The sequence below is a fragment of the Periplaneta americana genome, chromosome 12, assembly GCF_040183065.1.
Source record: "Periplaneta americana isolate PAMFEO1 chromosome 12, P.americana_PAMFEO1_priV1, whole genome shotgun sequence".
Taxonomy (NCBI): domain Eukaryota; kingdom Metazoa; phylum Arthropoda; class Insecta; order Blattodea; family Blattidae; genus Periplaneta; species Periplaneta americana.
In genome coordinates this window covers 58,937,234-58,955,695 of record NC_091128.1, presented here as the reverse complement: position 1 = coordinate 58,955,695, position 18,462 = coordinate 58,937,234, and the positions used below count along the sequence as shown (strand labels likewise).

General features: G+C 37.4%; 1 protein-coding gene across 4 annotated transcripts in view; it reads right to left on the bottom strand.

The window, feature by feature from the left end:
* Positions 1 to 18,462, bottom strand: part of olf186-M (Ki-ras-induced actin-interacting protein-IP3R-interacting domain olf186-M) — a 324,363-nt gene that overhangs the window by 90,292 nt on the left and 215,609 nt on the right. For all 4 annotated transcript variants that reach the window (XM_069841399.1, XM_069841400.1, XM_069841401.1 and 1 more), the window contains one exon: positions 7,498 to 7,802. In XM_069841399.1, the coding sequence (XP_069697500.1) occupies positions 7,498 to 7,802 (305 nt within the window). The remainder of the gene's footprint in view (positions 1 to 7,497; positions 7,803 to 18,462) is intronic.

Below are 18,462 nucleotides of genomic sequence, written 5' to 3'. Positions count from 1 at the left end.
GATAAATAAACATACTAGAATGCTACCAAAAGAATCCATTTCCCTCCTCCCCCTCTGCTCCTGACGTCATTCTCTCTCCTTTCTCCTAATGTTGGCGACATGTGTGGGGCCACTGCTCTCACATCAGAGGCCTGAATGAAATTTTTTTGCCTTCTGTAGAAGTCCTTCCTTCGCATTCTCTTGAATTCTTGACTTCTTGCCTTCTGCAACTTCACCCTTACTTTCATTGAGTTTTTATTTACTATACTTCTTACTTTCTCCTTTATCTGCGTCCTTTTTATATTCTCCCCTATTTGCGACTTAGTCATATTTTCCAGACAAAATTCCACATCGAATATCTCATCAGTGATTTTCAATTTGTCTTTGACTAATCTCGCATAATGTCCATTACTCTTCGCTGCCTTCAAAAATGATACGATACTAAAACTTTTCCTCTGCACCTCACTTCCTACTCAATATCCTCTTCGATACTAATGTTAGAGTTCGTTGATGATATCTTACTATACATAGTCTTCTCCTTAATCATCAAGTTCGCCAGCCTCACCAAAATAGGCCTGTTGTTACCTCTCCCCAACCTGTAAACTTTCTTTACTTGTCCATTCCCAATATCTATTCCCAACAAATTCCAACACACATTCACTTCGTACATTTCCCACAACTGTTCTTTTTCTTGCTCCTCTATCCCAAAAAAGATTAGATTGTTCTTCTTTCTCTTCTTCTAAACATTTTACCTTCCTTTTCAACATATTATTCTCATTTTGTAGATCTTCTAACTTTTCATTAATTATATTGATGCTCTCTTACAGGATCAATTCCAGACGAATAGAGATAATTACTTCAATGAAAGACGGGAAGCAAGTCGTACACTTCAGAACAGAAAGAGAGATTACTTGAAGAAAAACTAAATGAGGCAGAAACAAATAGCAAGAATAAAAACATTACACATTTATATAAAAACATAAAGGGATTTAAGAAGGGATATCAGGCAAGAGTAAACGTGATCCAGGATGAGAATAGTGACTTGCTTGCAAACTCTTATTCCATCCTGAACACATGGAAAAAATATTTTGGGCAACTACTAAATGTGCAATGGCCAACAGAAATTTTTCAGGACGATATTCAAATACAAGCTGCTGAGTCATTTATACCCGAACCCACACTTTTTGAAGTCGAAATTGCGACAGAATAGCTGAAAAAGTACAAGTTTCCAGGTATCGATCAAATTACAGCAGAATTAATACAAGAGGGTCGAAGCGCATTAGCTAGTGAAATTTATAAGTTTGTACTTGCTATTTGGAAGAAGGAAATTGTACCAGAACAATGGAAGGAGTCCATAATTGTACCTATCTTTAAGAAGGGGGACAAAACTACAACTGTAGTAACTTTCGAGGAATATCACTTTTGTTTACGTTGTACAAAATTTTGTCGAATATTCTTTTGAGAAGATTAACTCGGTATGTAGATGAAATTATTGGGGATCATCAGTGTGTTTATAGACGTAATAGATCGACTATTGATCAGATTTTTTTTGTATTCGACAGATATTAAGAGTAAGAGACAAAATGGGAGTACAAGAGTAGTCTAGAGTACATTAGTTATTCATAGATTTCAGAAAGGCATATGACTCGGTTAAGAGAGAAGTTTTATATAATATTCTTATTGAATTTGGTATTCCAAAGAAGCTAGTGTGATTAATTAAAATGTGGCTCAGTGAAATGTACAGCAGAGTCTGTAAAAATCAGTTTCTGTTTGATGCTTTTCCAATTCACTGCAGGCCAGTGCTGGATTTAGGCCTAGGCAACCTAGGCAGTTGGGACAAGTTACCTGGTTGAGGTTTTATCTGGGATTTTCCCTCAACCCAATATGAACAAATGCTGAGTAACTTTCGGTGCTGGACCCTGGACTCATATATATATATATATATATATATATATATATATATATACTATTTAATCACTTTCAAGCATGTGCATTATATTATATTATTCGATATGAAAGGTTTATTCTGCAGAGAACTGGAGTTCATTTTTCAATTTACTTTATATTTCCTATCGAAGTAAAAAATACTCGTAATAATAAAATTATACCACCAACAAAACCAATGCTTAAAAATAAACCACAGCCTGTCTTTCACAAATCAATTTTGTTTCAACAATGAATAAGTTTGAATATGTTTCTTTGCATCGAGTCTGGTGTGCTTAGTCAGATCGACTTTGATGACACCATCAATGCTTTCTCTGTGAAGAAAGTGCAAAGGAAATCTTTATAATTTACAAGTAAGATTCATGTGTTTTGATTCCAGTAATTTATTGTTTTCTGAATTGTAACATTTCATTTAAAGCTAATTTAAACTAAACATGACCTGTATAATAGCTGCTTATAAATTGTTTGTGGGAGTTGGGGAGGTGGAATTTTTGCACTGCCTAGGAGCGGCACTATATCTAAATCCGGCCCTGCTGCAGGCTAAAGCAAGGATATGCACTATCATCGTTACTTCTTAACTTCGCTCTGGAATATGCCATTAGGAAAGTCAAGGATAACAGAGAGGTTTGGAATTATGGGTTATACCATTTGCTTGTTTATGCGGATGACGTGAATATGTTAGGAGAAAATTCATAAATGATTAGGGAAAACATGGGAATTTTACTTGAAGCAAGTAAGGAGACAGATTGGGGGGGGGGGGGACGAAAAAAAAGTATATGATTACGTCTCGTGACAAGAACATAGTACGAAAAGGAAATATACAAACTGAAAATTTATCCTTTGAAAAGGTGGAAAAATTCAAGTAGCTTGGAACAACAGTAACAAATACAAATAAAGCCCGAGAGGAAATTAAATGCAGAATAAATATGGGAAATGTCCATTATTATTCGGTTGAGAAGCTTTTCTCATCCAGTCTGCTCTCAAAAAAGCTGAAAGTTACAACAGTTGTACTATCGGTTGTTCTGTATGGTTGTGAAATTTGAACTCTCACTTTGACAGAAGAACAAAGGTTAAGGGTGTTCGAGAATAAGGTGTTTAGGGAAATATTTGAGGCTAACAGAGGTAAAGTTGCAGGAACATGGAAAAAGTTACACAATACAGAACTGCACACATTGTATTCTTCACCTAACATAGGAACATTAAATTCAGACTTATGGGTGAATCCAGAAATGCATATAGAGTGTTAGTTGGAAGACCTGAGGGAAAAATACCTTTATGGAGGTGAAGACATAGATGGGAGGATAATGTAGAGCCTTCAACTTAAGACGCAACTCTGGTTATGGTAGGCGGGCGGGTGATAGGCCATTCTCTCTATAGCGGGAAAACCAAGCGGTGTTGTGCAGTGGTGGGCGGGATGATAGGCCAATATTTCAAGCGGGAAAAACCCAGCGGTGTTGTACGACCCAGTGTGCAATTAGTGTTAGTTTGCCTTCTGTAAGGTGTGTACATCTTTGGCCAGTTTTAGTTTTCATTTAATGTGAACTGTGCTCTTTTAAGTTTAAATTTATCATGATGTTTACCACTGAACAGAGGGTGTTTTAACTTTTGACGTATGCGAAGAAGAAATCCTACAGAAGTTGTCATCGTAAATTTCGTCGTCAATTCCCTGATGCAACTGTCCCAAATAAGGCCACGATTTCAAGACTATTCAGGAAATGTTGTACCACTGGCTCGATTTTATACAGGAAGAAAAAAAAAAAGAGATGCACTGTACTAACAGAGAAAAAGCATGATGGTATCAGAGCACTCTTACAGGCGAGTCCGAAAAAAATCTATCTCACGTGTAGCTGCACAGATGAGTGTGTCTGCAGGATCGGCCCATAAAGCCATGAAATTGTTACATTTAGAGCCTTATAAAATTAGAAAATCTCACAAACTGAACATTCCTGATCATAATGTTAGAATTAATTTCTGTAACTGGCTTTTAAATTCCATACATAACAGCATAATCAATCCCGAACTGTTGTTCTTTACCGATGAAGCACGGTTGCATTTAAGGGAATATGTAAATTCACAGAATAATCACTATTGGAGTGACAACAATCCCCATGTGCTTCATGAAGCATCTCTGCATGATGTTAAGATTGGTGTGTGGTGAGTGATCACTTCCAGGAGAATAATCGGGTCAATCTTCCATTATGACACAGTAGATTTTCATTGTTACGTCAATGACATAATTGTTTCAATTTTTTTTAAGAAATGAACGAGGATGAAAAAAATTATGGATGGTTTATGCAAAACAATGCAACAGCCCATACAGCCAAGCAATCTATGCAGGAATTAAGGCATGTGTTAATCGGCCCCCATGTTCCCCGAATCTTAATCCATGTGATTTTTATCTTTGGGGCATGTTAAAACATAAAGTGTATGTGAACAATCCTTATACAATAGAGGAACTTTAAGAAAATATTCGGGCCATGATCTCCAGCATTTCAAGGCAGGAATTGAATCGCGTATTTTAGCATCTTCTTCACTAGTGTAAGCATTGTATTGAAGCTGGTGGAGGTCATTTTGAACATCTTATGTCTTAAGGTAAGGAAATAAACACCATTAAATTAATGTTACAGAAGATATACTAACACTAAATAAGGGTAGAAAGAATGCATGCCAGACAACTTAGCAGTTCAATTACCACACAACGGTACTGGATGTTACCGCTTGAGAGTACTGCCTGCCTGCTGGTGCCTGAGTTGTGTCTTAAGTTGAAGGCACTGTAGGATTTCAGGGAGGTGGGATATGATGCTAGGGAATGGATAGGAACTCATGGTGGACTTATTTGAGGGTGGCAATGAACTTCTGGGTTTCTTAAAGATCATTTGTAAGTAATGTCTATGCTCTCCCTTAAGCTTGTGAGATCCATACTAATCAGTTCTTTCGCCTCACTTTATATTAATTTCAGAATGGCTTGCATACACTACTTCGTTTTGCTACATTAGCAGGCTCTCAGTCACTCATGTCTTGCATGTCATGCTGCTCGTTAAGGACTGCTCTATGATATAGCAAAGAAATTACTTGCATACTGGGATGATAGGATTTTCCTTTTCAAATTGTTTCATTTACAAAGCACTGAAAGTCCTTTTGCTGAAACTCAAGTGGTACAAAAGTGGGTTTGTTTCCCGAAAGAGAGTTGAGATTTATTTTCCTTCTATAGGCAATGCATTCCTTGTCACAGTTTTTTCCTGTTGCTCACTATGTACAAACAAATTCTTTTATTCATGAATGTCCGATGTTAATTTAAAATCTTCACGTGAGGAAGAACAGAAATGAGGGAAAAGGTTAACAGTGGTGGTGTGATAGTGGCAACTACAGTGGTAGTGATAGCAGTGGCGGCTCCTGCGTATTTCTTAAGAGGAGGAAAGAAGGTAACAGGACGAAATGACACCTTCTTGAATGAAACATGCTACAAATTAGCCAACATGCACACATGTAAGACCAGGTAGTGTTGGGGTTGGCCTTCCCTTCTGTATAGCAATATAATCTGTTCTTGTAAACTGAGTTTCCTAAATTTGCCATAATATATCATGTTTTCACTTCCATTCATTGTTGAATAATTGCACAAATTAACAATTACAAGGAAATTCACAACTTCGCAGCATTTTTCGAGCACACTACAGCATCACAAGTATTGGAAGAGACTATAGCTACTAACACGTAATCAGAACCTCGGAAATGGAAATGGGAAATAATCTGAGGAAAGCGAGAACACTGCACCCACCCACATGGTCTGTGTTGCCACATGTACATTTTACAAGTTCAGTATCACATGCTTTTGAAGAATATCAGTTCTTGTAAAGTCAAAGTACCATTATTGTTCAAAGTTGCCAGTGGCCAATTTTTTATGTTAAAAATAATGTAGTTTGGAGTACCTACTTTCAATTTCAAATATATTTGTACAAAATTGACAACTTAGCTGTTGCCCTGTCTAGTACACAATGAATGGAAGTGAATTTCAGGGCCCAAAAAGATCTGCGATACTAAAGTAGAACTAGGCTACTTCCTCTTTGTTTTATATAAACCCGACTTTAACTTTCAAATATCTTTGAAAGTTTCAAACCATGAATAGTAGCCTATATAAAGTGCAATGAATAATATTTCTGATTTATAATTAAAAAAAATATATATATGGTGTCTTTCATAGCGTTGCATTAAACTGTTTTATTGTGCCTCCTCCTAGATGTGTTATAGTCTGGTTGAATGCAAGATCGTTAGATGGCAGCGGTAGCGAGCTTGCTGCACGACCAGTCGGTTTCTATTTCCCGCCCATGTGCTGATTCAGGGGAGGATCTCCTCCCTCTCCGTTCATTTCCTTGCTTTAAAACTCTGCTTCTTTCTCTGGCCGCTAGTGCGCTGTTGTCTATGTGTGCTAACTGCAGTAAAGGAGGAATAGATTGACTTTTCTCCACACAAACAATCTCGCACCTTTCTCACAGTTTTCTAGCAGCACATGAGCGCGCATCGTTTAAAACTCGATCAAACCGAGGTTTTCTTATAGCTGTGAACTTAAAAATTATCGAATCTTCCTTGAATTTCAAGACATATTGTATTTGGTATTTACTTTCAAAAGAAGAAAAATGTGAGGAGGACGTTCCTCCCTTCTCTCCCCCGAGGAACCGCCACTGAGTGATAGTTATAAGGATGATGATAAAAGAAGAAAATAATGATGGCTTACCAATATGGGGATATTTTTTTATTTAATATGTATAAATTTATAAAAAGAAATGGCATATCAGAAAAGCGCAACATTCTATAGGTTGCCTTCATCTTTGTCATTAAGGAGAGGAAAGAGGATTGTAAGGAGCTCAAAAAAAGAGGAGAAAGAAAATATTTTGGAGTCATTTTTACTTGAGACCAATACATGCGTATTTGGTTTTTCTAATAATTTATTCACCAAGTGAAATGTCCACAAAACAATTTACTTAATTACTTGTCACTGGAGGAAAACTCTGAAGTGTTTTAAGGTCGAACTCCGATTCATCAAAAGAAACAATACATCACAACATAATTACTTTTGTCAATATCACAAATCAGTTTAGGTAGCATAAGTCAAATTATTTCATCATCATCATCATTATCATCATCATCTATCATGTTATAGTTTCATAACAATTGTTACGGTCTACTGTTTTATTTAAATTTTTAAACTATGGTTAGTTTCCAATGCATTCATATATTTCCTACCCATTTTATACCGTATTTTGAGAAGAATAAAAATATAGGGAATTTCGTTAATTATCAGCCCTGGTCTTCAATGATAAATTTTCTTATTGGAAGCTGACTGCTCATTTCTTGGCAATGATTCACAGTTGGAATAACTGTCCATGCAATTTACTTTATATTATTAATTGAAGATTTCACAAGCAGACTACGATAAAAATTGTATTCAGTGAACAAAAATTTGAGAACTTTTTCTAACATGAATTTTTAACTGAAAAATAATCCATAATACTAATATACTCGTACATATTTACTAGCCTCATATGTATATTCGAAATGTAGTATCGCTTATTATCTGACCTTAGATGGCTGCAGAAAGCGACGAGGTATACGTGATAGTTCCGTGTCAACACCAGAACCTCCCACTGACCCTCCAAATCCGAGGCCCAGCAATATTTCCTCAGGATCCGGACGTCTTGATTCAAGGAATGACTCTACACTGGAACAATGGCTGCCTGTATGTGACGTCACGTCTGACTGCACTGAAGGTTCTCGGGCCAGACGGGCTGAGGACATTGAAGCAACTTTACCAACTGAGCCAGGGCTTTTTGGCTCTGCCGGACTAACAACATTAACTGCTGGCAAACCATCGTATAACAGTCCAGCTGAAACAAAAGCAAATAATCTCATATATAACACCAATTTTTCTTCTAACAGATCAGTGGTTCCCAACCTTTTTTGTCTTTCATACCCGTTAATTAGCCTTTTATTGAAACTGTATCCCTAACTCCTCCCCACACTATTTTTTACCACACCACTGAGAGGTGATGTATAGAAGACAGGTTAATGCATGGCGCAAGGCAACACAATGTAATGTCCGCCATTATCAATTATTTTTGCCATACCACTGAGTGGCCTGACACGCGTACCCCAGGTTGGGAACCTCTGTACTAGATGATTAAAGAAAAGACTTTAGAAAAAAATCTTATCTTAAATCTAATTCCTACTTTTCCAAATACCTACTCGATTTTATATTTTAAAACAGAATTTTGATCTAAAAATGAGAAAACAAAAAAATGTGTATTAGTTTATATGGGAAAGCTGTCAGATTACACAGTATACTGGAAGAATATTGGAAGATTTTTGTAAAAGAGGGAAGAATTTAAATATTTTAGTTATATCATTTAATAAAATTATGAATATCAGTACAGGATTAGTATCCAAAGCATGGAAACAGCTATTCTATTATACATCGAATTTACAAGGATAAAGAAAGCATCGATTATGTAAAAACTATCACGCAGTTTCACTACTCTCTGTGTTGAGAAAAATTTATTTTGGAATTTTGGCTGAACTTATAAATGTATGGCTAGAAAGCTATAGAATATTCTCAGAGTTTCAAAATGGTTTTCGAAAAGGCTATCGAACATCCAATAATATGTCTGTATTATCGATAGTAGTTGATACATATTTGAATATTAAAAGAGGTAGAATTTATTGTGCTTTTATAGATTTTGGATGGAGTGAATACGACATAAGTTAGAGAAAAAGGCACTCAGTATTAATGTGAATAAAAATCTGCGAGCAATATAATTTTATTATGAAAGCACAAAATCCTGTGTAAGAGTTAACATTGACATAGTGACTGAAACATTTGGTCAATATGTAGGAGTCAGACAAGTTTGCCCAATTAGTACAAATCTATTATTTAATTTATTTGTAAACGATATATTAGAATACACTAGTAAAAGTAATGCGCATATACCAGTAATATACGAGACGTGTTCTTAAAGTAAGTTCCGTTTTCAATTATAGCCATCGCATCGCTGCAATCGTTATTTTGCACATGCATGTTTTCTTCTTCAGTCCTCAGGCGAGCTGTGAATGCAGTTTCAGAGCTTCAGTCCGTGTGTGTGTGTGGTTAGTTGTGATCAGTTGAAATGTTTAAAGTGATCGAGCACCCCGCCGAATGTGAGATGCGGTCTGTTATCCGTTTCTTGAATGCGAGAAACATCAAACCAGCTGACATTCATCATCAACTTTATGGGGTGTATGGGCATGATGCCATTAGTGATGGAATGGTCAGGAGATGGGTTAGGAAGTTCAACGAGGGCCGCGTCTCTGTGCATGACGAGCAGCGTACTGGTCAGCCATCTTTGATCAATGACGATTTGGTGCGTGCTGTCGATGAAAAAATTCATGAGGACAGGAGGTTCACAATTTCTTCGCTTTCTTTTTCCACAAATGTCGCGGAATGTTCTCTACAAAATTGTGACAGATTGATTATGATATCGAAAATTGTGCTCACGATGGGTAACCAAGATGCTCACTGAGGAACACAAAACCAAACGAGCTTTCAGTGCATTGAGCTTTCTCACACGTTACAGTGAGCAAGGCGATGAGTTTCTTGACAATATCGTGACAGGTGACGAGACATGGGTGTTTCACATGACACCTGAATCGAAGCAGTAATCCATGGAATGGAGGCACAATGCATCGCCAAGGAAAAAGAAATTCAAACAAATCATGCTAACACGCAAGATCATGTGCACTGTTTTTTGGGACAGAAAAGGAGTCCTACTCATCGAATTCTTGCCTCGAGTTGAAACCATTAATAGAGAAACCTATTGTCAGACCTTGAAGAAGCTCCATCGCGCATTTCAGAACAAGAGACGTGGAATTCTCACTGACGGAGTTGTGTTGCTTCATGACAACGCTCGGCCACACACAGCTCGTGACACCCAAAATCTCATCTCGAAATTTAGCTGGGAACAAATTGAGCATCCCCCCCTACAGCCTGGATTTGGCTCCGAGTGACTTTCATCTCTTTCTGCACCTCAAGAAGTTCCTCGGTGGTCAACGTTTTGATGGCGACAATGAAGTGAAAACAGCAGTGCGGGAGTGGTTCGCATCGCAGGCGGGCGAATTCTACGATGAGAGGATAGAAAGATTTGTGCCACGACTCGATAAATGCCTCAATAATGGTGGAGATTATGTTGAGAAGTAATTGAAGTGTGGGGAATACAATGCAACAAAAATAGTTTGTAAATATCTTCCCGTTTACTTACTACACCCTGTTGGAACTTACTTTAAGAACACGCCTCGTATACCAGGATTTTAGTAGGCTATGCTGATGATTTGATACTTAGTGTTATAACAGTAATGGGAGTGTATATATCACTAAATGCCAATGACGAATACTGTAATGAATGGAAATTAAGAGTAAATATAAAGAAAAAAAGATCACTATGTTTAAGGAAGGTGTAAAACTGAAAAAAGAAGAAAAATGGTTTCTAGGCAATAAATCGTTGGAAATCAATTTATCTGGGTGTAATATAAGGATTCACATGGGAAATGGAATAAACAACTCTGTAAAGCATTCTGAATGGTGGGCATGCACTGTTAGCAGTAAATATGTGTGCCTCGATAAAGCACCAAACATTGGCATAAAAACTTCTAATAACATCTACATTTGAAGCATGTGGCCTAGCAAGGCTCTATGTTACGTTACAGTTGTTCTGAAACAACAGGATACCAAAAAATCAGCGATGTGACTGAACTGCACGACATAGACTCTTATTCGACTGTGTCCATACTAAGTTTTCAGGTTTAATACTTTAGAAATATGGACAATTCAGAAGCCAATCATTGTAAGTCACTAAATAACCAATTCTGAGATATTGGCTTGAGGGATTCCTTATGACACATTTTTTCAGGAGCATATTCAATTAAGTCAGTAGTATGATTTTTAACCAGAAGAGGGCAGCACATATTAGTGCTTCTGAAAAATTCTCATAACATTTCTGTGGTCATTCAAAGTAAGTCAAGAAAATTTTGTATTCTGGCATTGAGACTCATATAATTGATTCAGATGTTTCCGCAGTCATCGTAACCTATAACTTCAACCTACTTTCAAGTAGACTAACACACAGTCAAATTAGTTTGAGAGTTTCTTGTCATTAATTTTATTTATTTACTTGGTTCACTCCACTTTTAAAATTACAGATATTACATATATTAATATCAAGTACAGAGAAAATTTATTTACCTTTATTTTATTTATTTATTTTATTTAACCTGGTACACATAAGGCCATCAGGCCTTCTCTTCCCCTCTACCAAGGGATTACAACTTACAATTAATATTAAATTTACAAATACAATAAAAATCAAAGTACTAAAAGATTAACTGATTAATAAAGACTAGATAGTTTATTGTAGAAGTTAGGAAAAAAGAAAAAATTTTTATTAATTAAGTAAAAATTAAACCTACTCTAAGCACTAAGAAAATATTTAATAAGTTTGTTTTTGAACACTGCTAAATTCCGACAGTCTCTGATGTCACTGGGTAGGGTATTCCACAAGCGCGATAGCAAGATTGTGCATGATGATGAATACGATGATGTCTTATGTGTTGGTATGGCTAGTATGGGATGAATTAACAAAACGAAACTAAGAACAAGAGACTGACAAAACTGACAAATATAAAAACTAAAACAGCAAATGGAATATCACTACATTAAGTTTAATTGTTTTTAATTCAGACAATTCCGTAAATGACCATTCAGAAGTCGATAGCACTACCAGTACTTCTGCAGAGACCCACTTAACACGGAAAACATACGGAAGAATACAATATATTGAATATCTATACTAATAATAAATCTGTAGCCGAAATTTTTCTGATAATTTTCGATTTTCCAAAAATAATTGGTCCTAACATATATAATTAACCGCCCTGAAACCGAAATTCGCTTTTTTGAAATTTTTGTTTGTATGTCTGTCTGTCTGTCTGTCTGTCTGTCTGGATGTTTGTTACCTTTTCACGCGATAATGGCTGAACCGATTTATATGAAAATTGGAATATAAATTAAGTTCGTTGTAACTTAGAATTTAGGCTATATGGCATTCAAAATATTTTATTTAAAAGGGGGGTTATAAGGGGGGTTGAATTAAATAAGTCGAAATATTTCCCTTATTATTAATTTTCATGAAAAATATTACATAACAAAAGTTTCTTTAAAAATAATTTGCGATAAGTTTTATTCCATGCAAAATTTTGATAGGACTGATATTTAATGAGATAAATGAGTTTCAAAATTACAATAAAAACGCCATCTAAGGCGGTGTAATGAAATAAAAAACAAATGACTTCGTCTATAAGGGGCCTTGGACAACAACAATCGAAAGCTATGAAACATAGCCTACAGAGAATGTTTCTGTGTTTGTATGAAGTAATATCGGAAGCTAATTTAACCGATTTGTATAATTAATTATTAATTCACCATTGGAAAGTGTAGTTTCTCTAGATGGACATAATGCTATAATGTTATTACAGTAACTTTGAGTGAATCGAGGACAGGTAAGATTAAAATAGCTTCTTATGCACAGAAAACTTGATAGGCATTCGTTTCCTGTATTTCCTAAAATAATTTTTATGACCAAATGAATGGTCTCTGGATCAAAATGATCGCATTTTAATTTTTTTAATACAGATTGATGCTTGTCAAGAGTAGACAAAAGACTACCAGTTTCTCGTAACTGTCTGTTTCATTTCACAATGCTCCACATAGAAGAGAACATCGTCGTGACGCCCAAGGTTAAATTCACGGTGAAAATTTCGTTGTGCGTACACTGATTTCGTTTCAGCCAGTCCAAGAACACAGAAAACTTTTTGTTGTAATGTTCACATCGCCATCTTTGCACATTCTAATCATGTGAGCATTGTTGTCATTGTTGCAAGCATAAATTTCATAAATAGCACGAGACCTACTAACCATATGTGAAAGAATTTTTTTATCGAAATTTAATACAACGGAAGTTATAATAGTACATTATGCAACGAGCCTATAATGGTAGTAATTTAGACGCAAGTATGTTTGTTTTCATACGAGCGTCTTAATTACCATTATAGGCAAATTTCATACGACTTTTTATGCTCAACCATATTTCTAACTTGAAATTATTCAAAAGTAGGTCATGTTATGGTTATGTGAGTAGCGAACTGACCTGAATTGTGAGATGTGCGCAAACGCGAAAGCATTGATTTTTCCGAGGCCGAATGTCATTGACCTTGATATAACGTAGAGAATAAGATGAACATTAGTCTTGATATAACCTGGAAATTGATTTAGAATTGAAAAACGAGATGACAAATTGAATTTATTTGAATATTATTTACAATTAACGCTAATTATTATAGTAACAGAACATAACTTTCTGCGACAGTATTGGATTTCCAGCCTCCGTGACTTTTCGCTAATTGTCTTTCGATTGCATATCCGAGAATAATCGATACTTGCGGTTTTATAATGGTACAAAGGTGATTTGTCATTGGCTGAACACCTGAACTTTAATGGATAGGTGTACTTTAATGAGGTCCATTAAAGAGCTACTACCAGGTGTATAATTACTACATTTCGGCATGGTCGAGCATAAAAGTTTGTAATGTTAAACCTATAAGCCGCACACGTTGTATAGAGAGAATGCACCCCCACACACAGGATCCCGAACAAAATACTGTGGTGCCATGTTGGAAGATCTGGTTGCCTTGGAAGTTGCGCACGCATCTAGTGCGAGGGAAGGCGCGGGGCGACGCGGAGCAGAGGGAGCGGGGGGGGGGGGAATCTAGAAACGTATCCCTCTGGAAGTTTCGCAAAGCCACGCGACCCGAAGATTCGAGAACGTGTAAATTAAAAAAATAAAGGGGCAAGTGAGTCAGCAGTTAGTCAGTAGCGAGAGAGAGAGAGAGAGAGAGAGCCAGCCTTGGGCAATGAGTGAGGTGGACCTGAGTTCGAGTTAGTCTTCGGAAGTCAGTCAGTCTACACGTGAATCTTCGAGCGAGCAAGGAAGCCAGCCTTCGAGACCGGGGTTCGACGTGAGGACCGCAACTGTGACAGCGACCAGGTGTGGATATGAGTTCGACGTGCAGTCAACTTGAGTGGGTTCGTAACTGTGGCAGCGTCCAGGCGAGGATCTGGGTTCGAAGTGCAGTGAACCGTATTCGGAAGGCTTGGGTTCGAAGTGCAGTGAACTGTATCTGGAAGGCTTTGAGTTCGATGTACCGTGAACTTGAGGGAGTGAGCTAGAAGAACTAGCCAAGGTGAACGAACTGTTAACTCAGAACTGACAGTTTTGCTCTGTACATAGTGCTTTGTGAACATTAGCTGAAATTAGGAGTACATTGTTGTTCTTCTCAATAATACGTGAATTGTCATTGTCGTTCGGTGGAGTGCAATAACGACTACTGTGTTGCTGTGTTGAGTGGAATACCCATTGTTGACGGGTGTGTGATTAAAGTTAGAAATAAAAGTCACATTATTGTTGAAAATAAAAGTTAATTACAAGTCGGCAGGCAAGATAATCCAGAAGACGTCCCAAGATGCATTGAATGGACCAATCTATGCTTAAAATTCCTTAAAATGGAACAGCTCATTCGATCTAATCAATGCAGATATTGATATGGTGTTGGTGGTGGTGATTTAAAGAAAGACTCAATGTTATAAGAACAAAAACAATGGAAGGTGCGTCTGCTGAAAGAAGAATCAGTAAGATTGCTGTATCAACGACTTAACAATAATGCCAGATATAAAATACACAAATATTGTATAAAAGAATAATGAAGTAATAGAAAAAAAACATAACAGAGTATCCTACGCAACATCCGAAGCATCAACAATAGCAACAAGAGGAAAAGAAAACTACGCATATGGAATAATGAAATGAAAGAAGCCGCAAACACTAACAAAAAGGCCTACATTGCTACATTTAATTACATGCTCATCATCTAAAACTTCAGAAGCAAGGAGAGATTACATTATGATATTAAAATTTGACTGAATGATGCATAACACATGATAAGAAAAGTAAATAAATGTATTTCTGTTTAAATGTTTGATCTTGCAAATCTGCCGTCCACATATTCCAAATTCTATGTCAGCTATAATACAGTGAGTGGAAGTGATATAACTCTGCAGACTGATGGGGGCAACAGAATACATTAAAATAGTAGAAAAATATCGCGAGCATAATAAAGAAACTCACATAATGTTTACAGACTAGACCTAAGTGAAAGCTACTGACACTGTAGACACAATAACCTATATTCTCCTAACAATTCTTGAACATTAAGGAATATTTTATCATCTGATAAAAGTAATAAAGAGCACGCATAATGGAACAAATATCCTACGTATAGTTTCCCAAAAAAAGGATTGAGACGACTCTTGGTCATCGAAAGTTAAAAGTTCTACAGCGCGATTCACGCGATATCGACGTAGCCAGCAAGACATCTGGTCGTGCATGCGTAGGCCTATTTTCATCCTACTCCAAAGTACACACCAGTGCAAATTGTTATCAGTTATATGTCTATTTCTGGCGTAGGTCTCTTTCTAGTCCTTGATCATTTACGTTTTATGAAAGCTTGAAATATACCGTGTAACACGAAAGTCATTCGTTAAACTGGGAGAACAATATTAATTTCGAAATGACAATTTGAGACCCATGGCAAAAACAAGAAGGAACATTGTAAGGACCACGACAAGGACAAAAATCAGGACCACGATAACATATTAGAAGAAACACGACAAACACCACGTCAAGGGTGATAAATGCCACGACATGCACCACGATAAGGATTACAAGGACCAGAACCACGAAAAGGACTATTAGAGAGACAACAAGGACCACGATAATAACAAAGATCGGGATCACGATAATATACGACAAGGAATACCACAAGGATTACGATAAATACCACGATAAGGATTACGACAAGGACCAGAACCACGAAAAGGACTATTAGCAAGACAACAAGAACCACGACAAAGATATCAACGATCTTCATATGGGCCACGAAAAGGACAAAGCTGATATGAACGACAAGGACCACAATAAGGATCACGACTTGAACCATGGTAAGGAAAACGATAAGGATCACAATATGGACGACAAGAAGCACGATAAGGACTACGAGAGAGACTACGTAAAACACGACGAGCTTCAAAATAAGAATTACAATAAGGACCTCGATAAGGATCACGTCAAGGACCACGATAAGGTTCACAACATGGACGACGATAAGGATCGCAACATGGATCACGATATGGATCACAAGGACCAGGAACCGCGACAACCGCCATGACAAGGATCACGATAAGGACTTCGATAAGGGCCTAATAAGGATCACAGACATGGGCTACGATTAACTTCACGACAACAATCACGATAAGGACGACATGGACAACGACAAACAAAACAAAGATCACGGATGAACCACGATAGGGACTTCCGACATTTACGAAGATAAGGACCATGACAAAAACAATAAATGTCACTATAAAGACTATGACAAGGACAACAAATAGAACGATAAAGACCATTACAACGGAAACAAGCATTGTGGCTAGGATCGTGGAGAAAACAAGGACCGTCCTGACGGCTGCGATAAATATATAAGGACAACGATAAGGATCACGACATGGACCATAATAAGCACACGACAACAATCACGATAAGGACCACGACATGGAGAATGATAAGTACCGCGATAAGGACCACATCAAGAACTATAATAAAAACCAAGAAAGAAGCACGAAAGAATCACCAAAGAATCACGATAAGGACTGCGTAAAAGATAACAAGGACCACGACAAGGACAAAAGAAAAAGACAAAGACCATGATAAGGGTCACGATATGGGTCACGAAAAGCACTTTGACAGCGATCACTATAAGGATTACGACAATGATCACAAGGACTATGATGAAGATCACAAGGACATGATTGCATTAAGAACTATGAGAATGACAAGGACAAAGACAAGGACAACGATAAGGACAAAGACAAAGACCACGATGAGGATCATAACATGGGCCACGACGAGCACCACGAGAATGATCATGAAAGGGACCACGACATTGGACCACGATAAGGATCACAAGGAACAGCATTGCTATAAGAACTATGAGATTGAAAAGGATCATTATAGAACCACGAAAATAACAAAGACACGGAGCATAATAAATGTCCCAACATGGACCACGACAAGTCTAACGAGAATGATCACAACAGGGACCACATGGACGACGATAAGGATCACGATAAGAACCGCGACAGGGACGAAAACCACGACAAGGACAATGACAAAGACAACAAATACCTAGTAAGGACCATGACAGAAACAGTAAGGAAGACGATAAGGACTATTACAATGCCAACAAGGACCACAACAAAGACAACAAAGATCACGATAAGGGATATGTCAAAGACAAGAACCACTACAAAAACAATAAGGATCACGTTAAGGACCAGGACAAGAAAAACAAGAACCAATATAAGAAACGCGACATGAGCAAAGGCAAGGGTCACGATAACTACGAAATGGAACACGATAAGGGCAAAGTTCACGATAAAGGTCACTACATGAACCATGATAATGACCAAGACCACTATAAGGACCATAACAAAGACAACAAATTCCGCGATAAGGGTCATGATAGACAACAAAAACGATAATGGCATTGCAGTGACAAGGATCATGATAAGGACCACAACAAACACTAGGACCACGATAAGAAACATGACAAATAGTGAGCACGATAAGGACCGTGGCAAACACAACAAGGATCATTATAAGATCTACAGCAACGATCACAATAAGGACCACGACATGGATCACGATAAGGATCACAAGTACCAAGACACGGATCATGACAAGGACCACGACAAGGGCCGTGATTCACGTCGTGATACTTAGGCCTATCGTTGTTCTTGTCGTTGACCTTGTCGTAGTCCTTATCGTGATCTTTTCTGTCTTTGTCAGGGCCCTTATGCTGATTCTTGTTGTTTTTGTCGTGGTCCCTACTATGATCCTTGTCTTTGTCATGGTCCTCATCGCTACAATTGTTATCTTTATTGCGGTCCTTAACATGGTCCTTATTTTCTTTGTCAGCGTCATTATCGTGGTCTTGTTCATTACCCTGATTCTTATCGCGGTTCATTTCGTGGTTGTTATCGTGATCTTTGTTGCAGTACTTGTCGCAGTTCATGTTGTGATCACTGTCGTTGTCCTCGTCTTTGTCCTTGTTTTCACCATCCTCCTACAATTGTCATTTCAAATAATAATGTCCCCCTCCCTTTATCAAGTGACTATTGTTTCACACGGTAGATAATGTCGTCCGCAAAACGGGGTCTTAAGATGCTGTACGGCAACCCGACCGATCATAGATTTACTCAGGATATTTTCTGCCGAGCATCATGTAACTAATTTTGAGGTGAGCTATTATACTATAGTCGAAGAGGCAAGACCTGTCCTGTGACCTTATCAT